Consider the following 20,383-nt stretch of genomic DNA (forward strand, 5'->3'; position numbering starts at 1 on the left):
GGTCATTTAAGGTTACTAAATTCACAATGATTATTTTCAATTTGACAGTTCCCACTCCGTTTTTCTTATAGTAACATTTGTTTCATCAATCACTTACTCCAACATAGATGGCCCCTTATATTTAGCCCAGTTCAAGAATCATCAGATTGGCGCTACTGCTGTTTGTGAGGAACAGGGGGATACCCCTAGCCATGTGCCCCAAACCTTGCTTTTCAGGTTTGAGGTTCTCCATGACCTGAGCCTAGCTGGAGCGACCTGGGTTGCAGTAAAAACATTCCACTTTCTCTTTTCCTGAAATAGCAAGATCTGACTTTACAGTGGCATTCCTTTTTCCTTAGCCAGTCCTCTGTCCATTCTTTAAGCACATCCAGCTGCATTTTTAAAAGTTCAATTCCACGGTTAGAGCTAAATATTGGATCAGTGTTTGCGTCCCCTTCTCCATGCCCTTTTTTTCTTTCAGGCTCATACATTTGTTCTAACACACTCCTGCAAATTTTGTCTTGAAAAGGCCCTCCATGGGTCTGTACTGTTCAAATAAATCCTACTTGCTTTCACAGTAAAGCAATTCCACCCTGTCAACTTTTTTCCATTTTTCAGTCCAACATCTGATTGGGGCCTGGGCATTACATTTTGTGTGGTTTCCCAAAGGATTTCCATGAAGATCCTCAGATTATTTCCTCAGAGATCTACCATTCCTGCTTCCTCATCTACAGTCACTGGCATCTTTAATCTTGACCAATGTCTGAAGGAACCTTCTTGTTCCTTGATACCCCTGCTCCTCTCTGGACTCTCCAAAACTGCAGTCATCTCATGTAGTTGTTCCATTCAAGAAAGGAAAAGGCAATTTCCCAATCATCTATCTTTTCATCTCTCTGGCTGTAGCTTTCAGAAGGTTTCTCACAATTGCCTAGATCCTGGCTTAGGGGTTTATTCCAGGCTTGTTCTTTGGTGTAAGCGTTCCAGCTCTTCAAAGCTTGGTTCAAATCTGGGGTCTACCAGTTATTACTTATGAGACTTTGTGTAAGTTATTTAACCTTTCACAGAACATCAGTTTACGTAGCTGTACCGGTAAATCTAATTAGTCCCTAATCCAAGATTGTTCTGAGAGTTAAAACAATGCAAGTACTTAGTCCAGTGTCCAGCACATAACACTTAGTAACTTTTCCTCTCCTCTGTTAATCTCTTTAGGCTCCCTTCTCTCTGATCTAGTAGCAACTAGAAAGCTTTTACAGGTGTTTCTCATTCCTTGTTTCTAATCACCTAGTTTGGCCTTTAAGATATAAGCTATCTAAACACTTTCCCTAAGGTTTCTCTTTTCCTCCAACCTGTGATACTATTAGTTTGCCTTTGCCACTTCTGCATTCTGGGAAAGTTTTGTTCACTTAAAACGCCTTTTTAGTCAGTCCCCTTTAATCTGTTGTCATTCTGTTTCTAACTCAACCAAATAAAGGTATTTCTAGGTGCAGGATTTCAACTGACTGGCTTTTGATCTGTGATAGACTTGATTTTTCCCTCTATTTCTGTCCAAGCTACATATACAAGGTAAGGACAGCAAGAACATTTGCCTCAATGCCTAGCTTACACCAGACCTCGAAGCAGCAGCCCCAGAGCCAAACTGAGGAGACTGGAGTTCCTTCCCACTTAAAGTAGATCCAGATTCTACAGCTCCAAGATAGACTAGGTCCTAGGTGCAGGTGAAAGTAAAGACTTAGATGTTGTTACACGAGATCTTGTGCCTTCAATTTATAACGTAGTTAATCTAGAAAGCAACATTACATCTTGCAAATCAGTATCTGCCCCCGACTACACACACCCAGCTACTGTTTTAAAAGGAAGCCACATTTCCATACTATATTATCTAACAAAGACCAAGAGCACTGAGCCAGAAACCTGTTTCCTTTTAAGTTCTTAATAAAGGTGAAGACACTGGCCTGTGCCTTTCAAATTTGGATGCCCTTCCCCACTAACCATTATGCTTGAATGGCCCACCTCTCTCTTCCACTGAAGTACACTCACGCTATAAACTCTGCCCTCCTCACCTGTGGGTACCTAGCAGGAACCCACAGATGATCTGTTACGCTGAAGCTTTGGAGCAATAACCACATCCCCTCCAAGAAATGACAAGTTGCCCTTTCCTTCATGACCAGATCTCAAGACAACATTGTTTCCATAGGTTCAGAGTTGTTACCTTTTAATGTAATAATGTAATCCAGTCTGCAGCAAAGAGAAACACGAGAATACTATAGGTGGAATGTTCTGCACACTTGTGCAAAACCCTACCCCTCCTCTTCAATTGGCTTTCATTTCTCCTATCTTCTACATCATGGAAAGGCTGACACAATTAACTTTAAACAAATTTTTATTACACAAAGGTTGTCACATAATTGGGTATTTCTCTACTTTGTACACAATTATTCTTACTTTCCACAGAAAGGCTGCTTCTTAACTTCTCATCTGGTGATGGCAAGCACTAAAATCCTGATTTTAACAGAACAGTAGTAAAAATGCCTCAGTGATTTTTAAGTTGAAAGCAGTACACTGGTACATGGCTCTTGCACTCAATCATCAGGAATGTACAAATGTCTTATTTAAAAATACAAAATAAATTATCTGTAGGCATGGACAATGACAGCAGTAAACCATTATGTTGTCAACTGAAACCAGTAACGTGGTTATTGTGATTTTCTTACACATCAGCCAGCCTTTCCTTTAGTCATTTCCTTCAACTGACTTCTCTGAAGTTATAGGTGAGGAGCACTGCCTTCAGCTTCCTCTCACAGTTCATTAACAATGGTAAAGCACTATTCTATGACTTAGAACATGCCACCTCCCATACCACCTCCCATTCCACCCATTCCGCCCATTCCAGGGTCCTTCTCTTCTTTAGGAATTTCTGTGACTACAACTTCAGCTGTGGTTAACAGAGAGGCCACTCCAGCAGCATCCAATAAAGCAGTTCTTACAACCTAGGGAAAAAGTTTGATAAAATATTACATTTCCTTAGTAAAAAACTGAACAAGACTTAATGAGTTCTTGAAAGAATCTTTAGAAAGTGGTTAACTATTTACCTTAGTTGGGTCAATGATTCCTTTGTCCACCATGTTCACAAAATCTCCAAGCATAGCATCATAACCAATTTCTGAGGAACTCTGCATAATCTTCTCAACTATCAATGATCCTTCAACACCTGCATTCTTAGCGATGGTCATTGCAGGAATTTTTAGTGTCCTTTTAATAATTTCTATACCTATAAAGAAAAATTTTAGGAAATTAATTTCTTTTTGTGTGTGTGTGAAGATCAGCCCTGAGCTAACATCTGCCAATCCTCCTCTTTTTGCTGAGGAAAACTGGCCCTGGGCTAACATCTGGGCCCATCTTCCTCCACTTTATATGGGATGCCACCACAGCATGGCTTGACAAGCGGTGTCTCGGTGTGCGCCCGGGATCCGAACCCCAGGCCGCCACAGTGGAGCACGCGCACTTAACTGCTACACCACCGGGCCAGCCCTGGAAATTAATTTCTTCTATAAATATTACAACACAATTCTACTTGTGAGAGTATTGATAGAAAAATTCCAATTGAGAGATAACAGAGGTCAAATCCCCCTGAAAGATGTGCTGCATCTTTCATTTGTCTAACATCAGCACTAGTGTATTTGTTATTCTAGAAATTGCTTTGAGATTTGTTTTCTATTTGGTGGGCAACAGTATTATTCTGACAACAGAAAGACTAAAATCAGGCTGCAAATAAATTCATTTGTAAGGTAACTTTTTACCAATTTTTTGATCTTCATTAGCTGGAGTTATTGAGTCCAAGGCTGGAATGCACCGAAGCAAGGCACAACCCCCTCCCAGAACAATGCCTTCTTCAACAGCAGCTCGCGTAGCATTGAGGGCATCTGTAACTCGGTCTTTCTTTTCATTCACTTCAACATCACTTGTCCCACCAACCTAAAAATTAAAAGAATTCAAGTTAGTGTGAACTTCTCCCATTGAAGATGCTGACTACCAAGAGTCATTAAAAAAGCACCTAGGCACCTGTTTATGTATAGAAGTCAGACTCCATACTGATCATCAGTAACAAAACATCTTTTTCCAGAGCAACTCTCCCACAGAAATTCAATTCTGGTTTTAACGAAGGAATATTTCAGTACAGAAATTTTATATAATAAATATCTCCAAGAGGAAGTTAATTCCCTAAACATTTTGGTTACGTGACACTAGTGGGAATACCACAGAAACAAAATCATTCTTGGGATCAGAACGCAGGAAGCTTATTTACAACGAATCTCACCTTCAGCACAGCTACTCCATCCGAGAGTTTTGCCAGACGTTCATTCAGTTTTTCCTTTTCATATTCACTAGTTGTGATATCTAACTGCTCAATGATTTCTTGAATACGTTTTTCAATTTGAGCCTTGTCACCTTTTCCTTTCAAGAGCATGGCATCATCTTTGGTCACAATGACCTCTCCAACTTTTCCTAAGTCATGAGGCTGAACATCTTCAATATTTAGAGTCAATCCTTCTTCTCCAAACACCTACAAAAACAGTAAAAAAATGAACCAATTACAGTTTACAGTTTTCTCATCATTAAAAGTTTATTAATAATATATCATGGAGGTGTTCTGATGAGAGAAACATCTTGTACTACTATCTTTCTTTGGAATGTGAGATTTCAAGACCATTGCTAGTCCAGATAAGACTTGAATATAGTCTTTCACTGCATTTCCAACTTCTCACTAAATCCTAAACTAACTTTATTTTAGAAAAGTGTAAACTCAGAAAACTCATCCAAGTTCACACTTCTGGTGGAACCAGGACTAGATTCTAGGCCTAAACTCTTAAGTCCTATGTCTTTTCTACTACGTTCTTGAAAACAGATTAGTCAATAAGCCCATTCCTGGGCCAGACTCATGCCAAGTTAGAGAAGAAAGGGACTTGAGCACTATTTAATCCAGCCTCCACTTCCCAAACATCCAATAGAAACACAGATTATTAAGTCAACAGTTCAGAAGGTAGTATCTGATTGTGAAAAATATAAATTCTCCCTATAAATTTTAGACCTAGAAATATAAATAACATTCAGTAAACCAATATCACATTTATTTTACTTACTGCACCACCAGTAGCAATAGCCATGTCTTTAAGCTGGTTCTTTCTATTGTCACCAAAACCTGGAGCTTTGACTGCTACAACCTGAAGACCAACTTTTAGCCTGTTAAGAACAGTTATTAATAAGATTTAAATTCAACAAAAATGCCTGTCTAGTTCTTCTCAAGTTTGACTATAGTAGTGCCCCCGTTATCCACAGGGGATACATTCCAAGACCCCCAGTGGATGCCTGAAACCGCAGATAGTACTGAACCCTGTATATACTGTTTTTTCCTATACATATATATTTGAGGTGCAACAGCAAAACCGGCACAAATTTCTTTTTCTTTCTTCACAATTCATTCTTACCTTATATCTTAGCAACCTAAGCATATGATTTTTTTCTTTTCTTATTAAGTCACTAACTTTCACCTTTTCACTTAAAGGAAGCACCTTACAGCTTCTCTTTGGCATATCCAAATTGCCGGCATCACCACTCTTACACTCTGGGGCTATTATTAAGTGAAATAAGGGTTACGTGAACACAAGCACTGCAATACTGATCTGTTAACTGGAATAGTTACTAAGTGACTAACCGGTGGGTAGCGTATACAGCATGGATAAGCTATACAAAGGGATGATTCATGTCCCAGGTGGGATGGAGCAGAACAGTGAGAGATTTCATCATGCTACTCAGAATGGCACGCCATTTAAAACTTATGAATTATTTCTAGAATTTTCCATTAAATACTTTGAGACATTGGGTAACTAAAACCTCAGAAAGCAAAACCACAGATAAGGTAAGATTATTGTACTAAGGTTACTTCGGAAACTAGTTTAAAAACTTTGCTTCCAGGCCAGGCCAGTGGCACAGCCATTAAGTACATGCACTCCGCTTCGGCAGCCCAGGGTTCGCAGGTTCGGATTCCGGGCACACACTGACGCACCGCTTGTCAAGCCACGCTGTGGTGGTGTCCCATATAAAAAAAAAAGTAGAGGAAGATAGGCATAGATGTTACCCCACGGCCAATCTTCCTCAGCGAAAAAGAGGAAGATTGGCATTGGATGTTAGCTCAGGGCTGATCTTCCTCACACACACACAAAAAAAAACCCAAAAAACAAAAAAATTTGCTTCCTAGCAACTTTTGGTCAAATTAAGACAGGAAAGAGCAATTTTCCATTCATCCATATTTGCCAATATTTAATTATCTTCTTAATAAACTGCTAACCTTACATTCTAGTTGAACAACTAGACCCAGGAGCAAAAATGTTAATATAAGCAGAAAGCGTGTAAGCTAAATACTTACACAGTGATAACAGTATAACTATTTTATATTTAGTGCTAACTATTTTTTTTTGTGAGGAAGATCAGCCCTGTGCTAACATCTGCCAATCCCTTTTTTCTTTTTCTTTTTCTTTTTTTTTTTTTTGCTGAGGAAGACTGGCCCTGGGCTAACATCCGTGCCAATCTTTCTCCACTTTATATGGGATGCCACCACAGCATGGCTTGTCAAGCGGTGCGTCGGTGTGTGCCTGGGATCCAAACCAGCGAACCCCGGGGACCGCCGCAGCTGAGTGTGCGCACTTAACCGCTTGCGCCTCTGGGGTGGCCCCAGTGATAACTATTTCATAGACTGAAAATCAGAATAATTACTAAACATTAAATTTGAGGTTCATCTAATGTTTGTTTACCCCTATCCCATGGGCTCCATTTAGTATTAGATTAACTTGCTATTAAAGTTATGTTTGAGCAAGCAGTGTTTTTAATTCAATTCCTTTATAAATGTAAATATTGCTGATAACAGCGTTAAGCTCACCTGCAATTTTGTCAGGTAATGAATACCTGGAATATACAATCAAAGAAACATCCACTTGAGACCCGATTGTGAAATGGAAGGAATATACAAACTTCAAGACAGACCTGGTCTCTTTTAAGGAGCCAAATAAAAATGAGAGGAATAGGCTCTGATGATATGTCAAGTAAATCAGACATCCAACTTTACAACTACCAGGAACATGGCTCAATGAAAACTCTGTAGGCCTATTGTTTTTTTATTTTGGCTTCAAATCCCACAATCTCTAAGACTTTTCATAACTCAAAAAGCAAATCCAAGCTAACAAATACTCCAGGATAAGTAAACGTACTTAGAGCTTTTGGGTCAGGTCAAAGTACACAATCTTTAATACACACCTGCTATCTCATTTGTGCGTTTTCATTTTAATAAAACTGTAAAATCTCACTTCTGATATACCTCAATTCTAAGATTAGGAAAAATTCATGTTTTAATAATGTCCTAAGATTCTGTTTACAGCATTAATATTACCCGTCTTAAAGTCAAAAGTAATACATTAAACTATAGTTTAAAAAGAATTTAGCAGAGACCTCAACTTATTTTAGGTTGAGTGCCAATTTGTTTCAGAACTATTCATTAATTAAATTTTTTTTAACAGATTATGTAAAATACTGACTGCTAAATACACTTAGATCTGAGGTTTTTAGTATGGTAGTTTTTTACTTATCTCTTCCCATGCAAAACTGTAACTGTGAAAATATTTTTTCCAAAAAGAAAATCTTTAAAAAAAAAACCATAACTCAGTCATTTACCTTCAAAACTGTAAACACTTATAAGAAATAGAAAGACACCACATACAAAAGCGGACTATCTTATGAGAAAGTTGCACAAAATATTAAGGACTTTGGGGCCCCATTCAAAAAGACAGAACCCCTATAACTGGACTAAGGGTTCATGAAGCACACCTATATTACACACCACAACTCTAGATACAAACATAAGTGGTTTGATGTGGATGGAGGTACACAATAGAGATTTCAAACATCAATAGGAATAATTGCCTTTCATCTAGAAATGTAAACCAAATACCACTGCCTATTACCTATTCAAAACGAGCGTACTCAGAGCTTCTCCATCAACATCTTCAGCAATTATGACCAAGGGCTTACGGTGAGCATTGGCAATTTCAAGAGCAGGTACAATGGACTGGACACTAGAAATTTTCTTTTCGCTCAATAGAACATAGGCGTCTTGGAATTCACATTTCTGACCTGTAAAAACAAAGAACATTTCAAACCAACTTCAGAACATTAACAACATTCTGAAAATCACTGTAATTTATTTAAATAAAAAAGCTATAAACCAAAGTTCCAGTAAGTTTTAAAAGTGACTGATGAGTGTTAAAAAGAGACTGATGTTTTTCCTCTTTCACTTCTCATATACATTAACTCTTGGAACATATGAATTTATTATTTTTTTATTTTTTTTTTAAATAGAGTTGCATTTCTTTCTCTTTTTTTTTGTGAGGAAGATCAGCCCTGAGCTAACATCTGTGCCAATCCTCCTCTTTTTGCTGAGGATGACCAGCTCTGAGCTAACATCTATTGCCAATCCTCCTCCTTTTTTCCCCCAGAGCCCCAGTGGATAGTTGTATGTTATAGCTGCACATCCTTCTAGTTGCTGTATGTGGGACGCTGCCTCAGCATGGCCAGACAGGCAGTGCATCAGTGCGTGCCTGGGATCCGAACCCAGGCCACCAGTAGCGGAACGCACACACTTAACCGCTAAGCCACAGGGCCAGCCCCTGAATCTATTTTTTTTAGAGGTATGACAAACATCAACTAATGCCTACAAGTTTGACACACAGCAAACTATATTTTAAAAAATACTTCGGGGCCGGCCCCGTGGCTTAGCAGTTAAGTGCGTGTGCTCCGCTACTGGCAGCCGGGGTTCGGATCCACTTCTCCGGCCATGCTGAGGCCGCATCCCACATAGAGCAACTAGAAGGATGTGCAACTATGACATGCAACTATCTGCTGGGGCTTTGGGGGAAAAAAAGGAGGAGGACTGGCAATGGATGTTAGCTCAGAGCTGATCGTCCTCACACACACACAAAAAAATTTCGGTTGACTTGCTCTTACCTTTTGATGTATTAATAAAGTATGGAGAAATATAACCTCGATCAAACTTCATGCCTTCAATAATTTCTAATTCATCATTCAGTGTTTTTCCATCCTATGAAAAGTCAAAGAATTAGTTGTATGAATTTCATTAAAAGAACACAAAAATTGTAAATATAGACCAGATTAATAAATAGACTCCACTGGTCATAAGGGATCTAGGAAGTAGCAGGCAAATGCCCCAGGGCATCCAACTCCACTTTTGCAAAAATTTCAAGAATACATATCTGAATTAATTTTTACAGCTAGAAGACAGTATCATTTAAGTTAGGATGGATTCATTCCTGACAGCAAAGGCTAATAATTCATACAAAACACAGTAAGCACTCTTTTATACAGATGTATAAAAGAGTTACACACGTGATGTTACACACGAAGGAATGAAATAGAATATACTTTTTGAAACACACAGATCAATTTTTTGTATTTGGAAAACTCAGTTTTGATCAGACACTTCATTTCAAGCTATCATTAAAAACACACTTGCCTTTACTGTGATGACGCCTTTTCTTCCAACCTTTTTCATTGCATCAGAAATGATGTTGCCAATTTCTTTGTCTCCATTTGCAGAAATCGTAGCAACCTGAAATAATCAAGTTACTCTTCCAAATTAAAAAGTTAAGGCTAGTGTCTTCAATCAACTCCCCTCCCCTTTCCTAGCAACTTGCAGATTGATACATCCATGGGTGGCGGGGGGAGAGAGGAGGAGACTTCATGGTATAACAGTTCTAACAAAATATTGGTTCTGTTTTCAATTCTTTTTCGACTCATTATTTGGCTACATTTTTGAAAGATATGAAATAAACACAATTATTCTCTTAAACAAAAACAGCAAAAAAAGGGGGAGCCCCATTATTTTTTTTCCCTTGGCAAGCACGGCAATATTACAACATGACAAAAATCATGCACCTTTGACAAACGGCTGAAGAACATTTTCCAAACATACAAGAGAGTTTAACAGCAATTTAGAACTAAAATGACAGCCCACTAAGACTCAAATTATGGTCACTGCATTATTTTCAAATGTTTTAGCAGTAAGAAAAATGCCTCCAATGTTGGTGATTGGGTAGAATTGTTGTTCTGACACTGGTATGTGATTATGAAATAAAATCATGTTATTTTTTTTTTTAACTTTATCACAAAATATTATGAAAAATCCTCACCTGAGCAATTTCTTCAGGGGTTGTCACAGGTTTAGACTGCTTTTTAAGTTCGGCAATTACAGCATCAACAGCCAACATCACACCTGGGTCAAAAATAAATGCCATTACAATGCATATTCCCTCACGGCTCCATGTCAAGTAAAACTTTGATTCATGTTAGCTGTTTTAAAGCCTTAACAGCCTACACACTGTTTTTGTGTCAGTACTTTTCCTCATCACATGGAGTTGGATGGGAAGTCCCACAATGCCAAAATTATTTTGAAAACTGGACTAACAAAAAAAAACCTAGATGTACAACTTCAAGAACCTCACCATTCAACTCATTCTGTGTAAGTCACTCCCAATCCAATCATGCTGCTTATTTCCAATAGGGTGACCCAACAATTCTCCCCTCAATTGAATGACACAAAAAACAACCAAAAGAAATTACAGTTCCTTACTTTCAACAGAAAGTACAATTCTCAAGGATAAGAAATTTCTTGTAGCTATCCAGGTTTTAGTTATCCGAAATTTCCTCATTTAATATGTAATTATGAACTAACAAAATATTTTTGTTTCGACAGCCAACAGCACCCCAACGTGGATTTAGGAGAACCCCATTTTGTTCAACTGGGGCTAGAGCTAGCTCTGCTCTTCTTTATTTTTAGAAATGTTACTTCAAGAAAAAATCCAAAACAAGGTGTGGAGTAACAATGACTTTCTTTGGGAAGTAATCTTAACAATCTCAGTTAATATTTGTTAGTGATTTACAGTCTAACTCCCTTTTAACGGAACACATTCATTTGGACCTCAAACATTGAAATGGATGGGATGATGCTATGCCACTATGCCCTGGAATGCCAATTCTGACAAAATTATTAATAGCACCCCCTTTACTCTCAAGTCTCCTAGTTTGGGAGATAACATACCCAAGAAATATACAGTTAATTCCATATTCAAGATAGGAAAACCAAGTTTTAGTACACAGCTAATAAATGACAATGACAAGATGAGTCTATATCAACATGAACCTCACGTTGAGATCTTTAAATTGTGGTCTGTAGCTCACCAAAACAAGCAATAATAAAATGCAGATTAATAACACAGTATGTACTGTTAAGAGGTAAGAAAAAGCTGCTAAAAAGAACAAAAAACTTTCTGACATCCTGGGTGACTTAGTTTCCTGTTCAGCCCCTACTTTCTAAATAAAGTAAAACATCAAAGGTGTATAACCCCTCTCTGCTCTAATCCCCACAAGTTTACTATTTTCAAGGTACATAGTACATGTGTATCTTCCAATAAACTGTTGGCTTTCAGAGGAGGGGACACACGGGATGGACAGAAGACAGGGTATGTCTTAGTCACACTTCCCTCCTTAACAGCAACCACAGTGCCCAAAGCACAAAGCCAAGCATTCAATCACTATTTGCTGAAGAAAAACCCAGGCTAAGATTTTTTAGGAGAGAGAAGAAATAAGAATCAATTTTCTAGTATAACTTAATAGTTCAAAACACTGTGGTGACAATGAGGAGACATTCCTACCTCTCCTGATTTCCACTGGATTAGCACCTTTGCTAATCTTCTCGAAGCCTTCCTTGGCAATAGAGCGTGCCAGAACAGTAGCAGTAGTGGTGCCATCCCCAGCCTCTTCATTTGTGTTATTGGCCACATCTTGAACAAGTTTAGCGCCAATATTTTTATATTTATCTTTTAAGTCAATGGACTTTGCAACGGTCACACCATCTTTGGTTACTTTGGGACTTCCCCAACTCTGTTCAATAATCACTGTTCTTCCCTATAATTGCAGAGGAAAAAAAATGGAACAGACTCGCACTCTAAGTACTACTTAACTTAAAACAGAACGAGCAGTTTTTATAGCCACATGCCATATAACGACGTTTCGGTCAACAACGGACTGCATATATGACACTGGTCCCATAAGATTAGTTTCACACAGCCTGGGTGTGTAGTAGGCTATACTACCTAAGTTTGTGTTAAGAACTCTATGATGTTCGCAGAATGACAAAATCGCCCAACAATTTCTCATAACATATCCCAGTTGTTAAATGGCACGTGACTGTAATGGGGCAATCACTCAAAAGCCTCAATGCAAGTTGTCATCTTATCAAATCAGCAGCATGAATCTCAAGGGCAAATTCATCAATGTTCTTACAAGCAAAATTACCTCTCTGTTGCCAATTGCATAACTTTGAATAAGGTATTATGGGGGATAAAAATCCTAGAGACTAAAAGGTGTCCTCTTAGAAAACAACAAGAACATGAGATAAACCAATACCAATCTGGTAGATTATAATTAAATTCCAGAATATTCTTCACATCATTTATACTTAAATTTTGTCCTGTGCCTGCCATCTTTGAAAGTATTGTGAAAACTTACTTTTAAAGTCTAAAGTTTAGTTACTAAATTACTAACAGCGGGCCGGCCCCGTGGCTTAGCGGTTAAGTGCGTGTGCTCCACTGCTGGCGGCCCGGGTTGGGATCCTGGGCGCGCACCGATGCACCGCTTCTCCGGCCATGCTGAGGCCGTGTCCCACATACAGCAACTAGAAGAATGTGCAGCTATGACATACAACTATCTACTGGGGTTTTGGGGGGAAAAAAATAAAGGAAAAAAAAAAAAGATAAACTATTAACAGCAAGGTAAGTATAGTGCACTCTTCCAGGATCGTTCAACATTAAATCTCAAACATGGTGCAAACAGTATTGGCAGCTTTTGGATTTGAACCACAGCTGCTACCTGTGAGGCATGCAAATGCTGTAATCTATACAGTTTGGATTACTTTGATATTTGAACGGTCTTCAACTGTGCACCACCTTCAAAAGCCTCCTCAAATTATCACCCCTCGCTCACCAATCTCTTAACGTTAAATAAGACTTAGAATTTTAAATGTGCTTTAGAACAGAACGGACAAGAGAAAAACACTAGGTAAAACTAGCACCTAAAAGCACATACTTGAGGTATTATGGGACGTACTTATAGTCTTCCTTCTATGCTTGGTATTAACTACTGGGAAAGAATCCAAAATTTAACTCAAGCAGGCAAGCAAGATTAATTCTACACTGAGTTTAAGAATCCACCTTGAGCTATGAGTTAGTTACCACTCGATTACATCACACATTGTAAAAAAGAAAGTTTCGAAAATTTGGCAGGAGCAGTTTAAGACCATTATATCTAAGCAAAAAAAGACAAAAAAATTAACCAATAATTTAGAACTCACATATGTAAACTGGTTTTTCTCAAAAACGGATACTAAAATACTGTTCAACAGTTCAGTGTGACTTCTCATCAGTAAAATATTATTCCTTAATTAACAATATTATAAAGTATAACAAAATAACAACAGTTACCTTTGGCCCCATAGTAACGGCTACAGCATCGGCTAAAAGGTCTACACCCTGAAGCATTAAGGCTCGGGCATCTGCACCAAATTTTACATCTTTGGCATAAGCCCGAGTGAGATGAGGAGCCAGTGATTTGGACACTGGCCTAATCTGGCGAAGGACTGCAGGTAATCGAAGCATTTCTGGGTGGGAAAAAAAGCAGACCATCAGTACAATAGTGGCACTCCCAGTGGTGCGTTACAGCACAAAAATGACACCTGTGCAACAGAATAAAAAGTGTTAGACGTGAGCTGGTCTGACCTCTGCCAGCCACTACACCCGGGCCACGGAAAGCGCCACAGCTGCAGAACACCAGGTACCAGGACGAGCCTGAAGAGGCCGCCTCCACGCCTGACCTAGAGCACTAGCACAAAGCAGGCCCCTCTTCGTCCCCATGGCCACCTACCCCTGCCGCTGAAAAGGAGTTAATCTTTCACTGCTAAAACGGCCTTCAGAGCAAAGCCACTCCACACGCGCCCCTAAAAAAACCAAGCCTGCAGCAGACGGGCAGGTTATAAACCCGAGGGACCAGGAGAGTACAAATATGCCTGACGGCGTAAAATTCCGCTTAGTGAAATGTGCCTTCATGTATCCTCTCGGGGCTACTGTATCAGAGCAGCCCGCAAGGCCGCGATGCAGGGGGCTGCGGCCTGGCCCACTCGGCGCGACCCCAAGTGTCTTTCCATCAGGACGCCCCGAGCAAGGTCAGGGTCGAAGTGCCGTACCCCAGCGGTCCGCGGGGCCAAACGCGGTTCCCACGCGGGTGAGACCACCCTCCCCGGGGTCCTGCAGTCCAGGAGTGGGTTGCATGGGAGGGCCCACGAGAGCACTCCCCCGATTCCACACGCACTCCCGGGCAAGCCCTCCCTCCTGCGCCCTGCCCGGGCGAGGGCTCCACGCGGCACGTGATGGGCTCGCGCATGGACCCGCCAGGCCTGGCCAAGGGGCCCGGGCCTGCGGCGCCGGAGGAGGCCCTGGCTCTCCCCCGCCGCCCACTTCAGGCAGGACTGCAGCGGGGGGAGGCCGGCTCGGGGGTCCGAGGCCCTGGGCGCGGCGGCGCGGAGCGGCCGCGTACCTGCGGGGCGGCGGCGCGGCGTGCGGAAGGCGAGGCAGGCCGTCGGCGGCGAGTGAGGGACAGAGTGCAGGGCGCACACGGCAATGAGCCCGTGTCCCCTCCCTCCGCCACTCCCCCGCCCCGCCGCGCCGCGCGCGCAGGCGGCTCCCGCCCTCGCCGGCGGCAGGCCCGGCAATCTGCATGCGCCGCGGGCCAGCCCGCCCCTCCCTACCAGCGCCGGGCCAGGCCCGCGGACTCGGCCCTCTCCGGCCGGCGTATGCTGGTTCCCGGGCTGCGCTGGGTTCCAGAACTTTCTGGGGGCGCCGCGCTCCCTGCGGGTTAAGGGTTAAACCGCGTCACATCCGGGAGGAGGGCGGAGGGCTAGTACTTTCACCTCGGCGGGGGCCTAGAAAAGCCTAGAAAGGGCTCCTCTTTCCTTCCGCCTCCCGGCGTCAGGGGCCTGCGCAGGGCCCTCGCGGCGAATCGCGGCGCGCGCTGCTGCGGCCGCCCCCTCGCGCGGGGAGGGGCGGGGGCCGGGGGCGAGCGCGCCTGCGCGCCGGGTGCCTTGTCCCAAGTTCACGTGTCTCGAGGGTCGGACTACGGGTCTCTGCTTGCGACGGCGGCGCTAGAGCGGAGTGTGGGTTGCGGCGGCCGGAGTCATGGTGAGGCCGCCGTGAGCGGGGGGGTGGCGGTCCCGGGTCGGCCTGAGGCGCACCGGGAGTCCGGACGGTTCTCTTGGGCCTAGCCGGAGGGGTGGGGGTCACCCAGTGAGCGGCGCCCGCCGGGACCCTGGAGAGGCGAGGCCCCTCCGCCCCTTCCCCGCGCCGAGGGCTCTTTGCGCGCGCGCGTGCTGCAGGCCTGTGGGCCGGGAACCCCGAACCGCGCGGCGGCCGGCCTGCGGCTGTTGCAGGGCGCTGGGGGGTGTGTAATATGTCGGAGAAAGCATGGCCCCGGGCGTAGGGATTGACTGCAGTGTTTGCTGAAAATTCCCAGAAAAACCTGAGGAAGGATAGTATTTGACCTTGGAATAAACTAAGGTTGCCCTTAAAGGTGGTCTGGCTGCTGACCAGAGGAGCAGCAAGGACCCCTAACACACATGGGGAATGGGAAATTAAACTCGGGCTACAGAGCAGAACCTTCAAGTGGGTTTCCTGGGTAAATAATCTGAGTTTGGGCATGATCTTTGAAAGCCACACGTGGCCTGTGATACAGAAGGCTTACAGTGGTGTTGCCTGTTTAGAATATAATTACATGTTGTTTTTGTGTTATCCGACATTTCTTTCTCTACAGGCAGGACAGGCATTTAGAAAGTTTCTTCCCCTCTTTGACCGAGTATTGGTTGAAAGGAGTGCAGCCGAAACTGTAACCAAAGGAGGCATTATGCTTCCAGAAAAATCTCAAGGAAAAGTATTGCAAGCAACAGTAGTGGCTGTTGGATCGGGCTCTAAAGGAAAGGTAAATGGGGGCTAAAATGGAACTATTATGTGGAGGGAAAAAGTAATTATTGGTTATTATTAAAAATAGGCTTTTACGTAGCTTGTGTTATCTTCAAGGTCATTTTCTAATTAATTGGTTACATTTCAGACTTATAAAAGTGTCAACCAGAATACATAGTAAATGCTCTTAGGGTCAAATATGTTAATTGCATTGTCCATGCCTCTAAGAAAGTTCTAGCAAGGAATCCTGGAGTTAGGAATAGGAAGGCTTGGAAGAGTGGACACTCTGCTTCAGTCTCCTCCCCAAGTCTATACTTGGGAGCAAAGGAAATTGAATGGAAAAAAAAATGTATGTTCCGAATTCAGAAAACTTCTGTTAAGTGTTTGTGTATTGAAGGAAGTTATACAGACTGTTATGTATACGGTTTTTAAAACTTGTTTATTTCACTTAGTCGATGGGTTATGTTAATATTTAACAATTTAAAAGCTAGTTTAAGTTAGTTTTCCCAGTATAACTCCTTGAACTTTTACAGTGAAATCAGGTTTTAGTTTAAGCCACTGTGTGTGCCTCATTTCAAAGTGTGACTCTACAATGATAAGTTTTGAGTGAAGAACTACAATTGTATAGATTATATCACTTGGCCACCAAGTTCTTTTTTAACATTTGATTTGAGTGAGCATATTTGATTAATGAAAGTTAGGTGTAAATATTTGGTAAATTAGATGTCTCTACTAATAAACATTCTTATTTTTTTAAGGGTGGAGAGATTCAACCAGTTAGTGTGAAAGTGGGAGATAAAGTTCTTCTCCCAGAGTATGGAGGCACCAAAGTAGTTCTAGACGACAAGGTGTGTAAACGTAATGGATTTTTTTTTTTTAGAAGTTACATATTTGGTATTAGTTTTCTTAACTAATGGTTTCTTTATTTGCAGGATTATTTCTTATTTAGAGATGGTGACATTCTTGGAAAGTATGTAGACTGAAATGAATCACTATTGAAATGGCATCACGTGAAGCTGCCCATTCCATTGAAGTACTGAAATCTTTCATCTTGTAAATAATTTCCATGTCTCTCTTTTATAATAAACTAATGATATCCAAACTAATGACATCCAGTGTCTCTAAAATTTAGTTTCACTGTACTGATATAAACATTTCCAAATAAAAATATATAAATGAATGGTTAATCTTTTAGTGATTTAAGATGGTTTTAGAGTTCTCTATTTTATGCTTTTTTTCTTTTTTCAAGTAATTTCTGCAGAGAATTCTGGGTAACAAGGTTTCCAATTTTCACTTTGAATTTAGCTTTATTACATAGATATTTGATGCTGGTACAAAGCCATCAATTTACACTTACATATTTTAAGAAAGTAAAGTCAAGTAGCAACATTCTAACTTATAACAAACATATTGAAGTTCTTCATTTATGGAATCTAGTGTCTTATATGTCTTGTTTCTTATGCTTTATATTTACAAAAACTTAATATTACTACATAATTTACTTGGCAAAAAATCCAAGGCAAGGTATACTAGATAACATTGGCTGAGTGCCTTCTGTATGCCAGGGTAGGCAGTGTGTGCTAGTAATTATAGCTAACCCTTCAGAAGCATTTTCCTGTACTGACTACTGCTGTAGGTACTTTGCATGTATCAATTGGTTTAATCTTTCATCAGCCCTATGAGCTAGATACTGTCATTCTCATCTTGCTGATGAAGGTGTGGCGCAAAGAGGGTAAGTAATAACCAAGGTCTCACAGTAGGAAGTAGCAAAGCAGGATTTGGATATGGGCCATCCACCATGGATACTGCTGTTGAAAACTTAATCCTTTATGGCCTCTGCTAGTTTGTCAGAATACTAAGCACTTGATACACATTATTTCAAATGTGATGATAAAGGAACCTTTGTGGTATTGGGGGGGGTTGGTACGTAAGGTGTCTGGCAATTAGGTATCTAGTATACAGTTCACTGGATTTAATAGGACACTGAGTAACAGAACTGGGTAAATAGCTTGATTTAGCTATAGCAGCTCAGGAGAGTTAAGATTTGAACCCAGACAATCCTACACCAGAGTTAATTACTAACCCCTAAACTCAACTACATCAGCTACCAGCTAGTTCTGTCTTGGCAGTCACATTTTTTTTCTAGTTTTAGTTTCTTATAATTAGTCTGTGATCATGTCTTTTAAAAGTTGTGGAATTGAAATCTAAATGAAGTTGTAAATGGCATGGAATAATGGTCTCATCTTTTGATCATGTCCCCATGGGTAAAGTGGTAGGTATGTGCACTTAACATTTATGTGTATGTGAGTCCCATTTGGTATACTAAAGCTTGATTTTTGTCATATTTAGATATAAGAATTATGATGAAAAGCTCTGTTTACACAACCAAGTGGGTCATCAGTTTCCTCCTGTGTCCCAGCACAGCTAGATTTGCACGTCATAACCTTGTAAGCACAGATTTCCATCTGTTTCACCAATGAGGAAACTGACTCAGAAGAGATGAAGCCACTGGTTCAAGGCCATGTGGCTGGTAAATTGCAGAGTTAGGAATCTAGTCCAAAAGCCATGGCTTTCTCATTATTCCCTGATTCTGTTGTGAAGACCCAAGCAAATGAGTTGAGATTCATAACCTACTAAAATCAGAAGGATGGGAGAATTTTTTTTTGTACCACAGAAGTAGTTGTGTGATGCTTATCTGGCAGAATTGCTAAAGAAATAATTTTAGATTTCGTGAGATTATATTCGGAATTAATAGGGAAAAGTTTTGAGGTGAGAGGTTGGGGTCAAAAATAAGGGCATTGGGTGTGCAACCACGTTTCAGAACAGTATGTTGTCATTTACCTTTTGTTCAACAAAAATAATGGAGCAAAGTAAAATAGGTAAAATTCTATTTTTCATGAAAATACAAATTTTCATGGTACTTTATTTTTTTTTCCTGAGGAAGATTCACCCTGAGCTAACATCTGTCACCAATCTTCCTCTTTTTGTGTTTGAGGAAGATTAGCCCTGCGCTAACATCTGTTGCCAAACTTCCTCTATTTTGTACGTGGGTTGCCACCACAACATGACTGCTGACCATTGGTGTAGGTCTATGCCCAGGAACCAAACCCTGGCCACCAAAGCAGAGTGTGCCGATGTTAATCACTAGGCCATGGGGCCAGGTAATATTACTTGCCTCATAACTGAAAGATGGACAGAAAGGTAATTTGTTCAAGGTGACAAATTACAAGTCATGAGTTTTCATTGAACTCAGGTTTGTCTGACTTCCAACTCGGCCTTCCACTATTCTACACAAAAAAATGGGGAAATTGAGAATAAAATTACCAGGGAGCTATTCTGTTGTACAAGTATTATCCTTGTTAACATTATGATTTTTTCTTTGTATTGTTTCAGGAAGTGTATGCTTTACAAAAAGTTCTTATTTTAAAAATTGGCAATAAGATTTGTTTTTATTTTCCTTTCGTTTTGGCAAGAAACTTAGCATGAGATCTACCCTCTTAAAAGATTTTAAAGTGTACAATAGAGTATTGTTAACTGTAGGCACAATGTTGTACAGCAGATCTCGAGAAGTTTTTCATCTTAACTGAAACTTTATGCCCATTGATCAGCAACTGCCCATTTCCCCGTCTCCATAGACCCTGACAACCACCATTCTACTTACTGCTTCTGTGAGTTTGACTATTTTAGATATCTCATATAAGTGGAATCACAGTATTTGTCCTTCTATGATTGGCTTATTTTACATAGCATAATGTTCTCAAGGTTCATCCATGTTGTCACATTGCAGTATTTCCTTCTTTTTTAAGGCTGAATAATATTCCATTGTATTTATACTGCATTTTCTTTATCCATTTATCTGGTAGATGGACATTTAGGTTGTTTCCATATCTTGGCTATTATGAATAGTGCTGCAATTAACACATGCATGTAATATCTTTTTGAGATTCAGATTTCAATTCTTTTGGATAAATACCCAGAAGTGGGATTGCTGGATAGCACTATGGTGCTTCTATTTTTAATTTTTTGAGGAACCTCCATACTGTCTTCTATAGTGGCCGCACCATTTTGCATTCCCACCAACGTGGATCATAAGGTTTTATATATTAGAGGTACTAACTTGTGACATTTGTGTCCTAATTTAATGTGCAGTTTTTTTTCATAGCTAGTCAAATCTCCTTCAAGTACATTTTTCTTTTGACATTTAAGTAATTAATTCCTCCATACTTTATTTTAGTGTATGGTGTATGTGTCTGACTGTTTTTTTTTAGCCAATGATTAGCTTG

The 20,383-nt window shown here is 40.7% G+C and overlaps 2 protein-coding genes across 3 annotated transcripts in view; one reads left to right on the forward strand and one right to left on the reverse strand.

Annotated features, from left to right (window-relative positions):
- Positions 1–2,341: 2,341 nt before the first annotated feature.
- Positions 2,342–14,777, reverse strand: HSPD1 (heat shock protein family D (Hsp60) member 1). The gene is made up of 12 exons (XM_058549505.1): positions 14,686–14,777; positions 13,578–13,753; positions 11,751–12,003; positions 10,230–10,312; positions 9,554–9,649; positions 9,028–9,121; positions 7,989–8,157; positions 5,118–5,217; positions 4,295–4,540; positions 3,777–3,951; positions 3,069–3,247; positions 2,342–2,966 (listed from the first exon to the last, which is right to left on the reverse strand). The coding sequence occupies exons 2-12, from the start codon at positions 13,749–13,751 to the stop codon at positions 2,814–2,816; spliced, it is 1,722 nt and encodes a 573-aa protein (XP_058405488.1). The 5' UTR covers positions 13,752–13,753; positions 14,686–14,777; the 3' UTR covers positions 2,342–2,813.
- A 404-nt stretch (positions 14,778–15,181) lies between these two features.
- Positions 15,182–20,383, forward strand: part of LOC131410945 (MOB-like protein phocein) — a 48,792-nt gene continuing 43,590 nt past the window's right edge. The window contains exons 1-4 of one of the 2 annotated variants that reach the window (XM_058549508.1): positions 15,229–15,326; positions 15,955–16,119; positions 16,859–16,948; positions 17,033–17,287. In XM_058549508.1, the coding sequence (XP_058405491.1) occupies positions 15,324–15,326; positions 15,955–16,119; positions 16,859–16,948; positions 17,033–17,083 (309 nt within the window). In that variant the 5' untranslated portion in view covers positions 15,229–15,323 and the 3' untranslated portion in view covers positions 17,084–17,287. Of the gene's footprint in view, positions 15,327–15,954; positions 16,120–16,858; positions 16,949–17,032; positions 17,288–20,383 lie in introns of those variants that run through there. The other variant, XM_058549509.1, reaches the window with a different exon arrangement.

Source organism: Diceros bicornis, chromosome 10 (assembly GCF_020826845.1).
Source record: "Diceros bicornis minor isolate mBicDic1 chromosome 10, mDicBic1.mat.cur, whole genome shotgun sequence".
Classification (NCBI taxonomy): Eukaryota; Metazoa; Chordata; class Mammalia; order Perissodactyla; family Rhinocerotidae; genus Diceros; species Diceros bicornis.

Coding starts and splice junctions, on each gene's coding strand:
- HSPD1 (XM_058549505.1), bottom strand. CDS start 13,751: ATGCTTCGATTACCTGCAGTCCTTCGCCAGATTAGGCCAGTGTCCAAA. Junction 8,158..9,027: donor CTTTATTAATACATCAAAAG/GTAAGAGCAAGT, acceptor TTGTTTTTACAG/GTCAGAAATGTGAATTCCAA. Junction 5,218..7,988: donor AGTACGCTCGTTTTGAATAG/GTAATAGGCAGT, acceptor TGTTCTTAACAG/GCTAAAAGTTGGTCTTCAGG.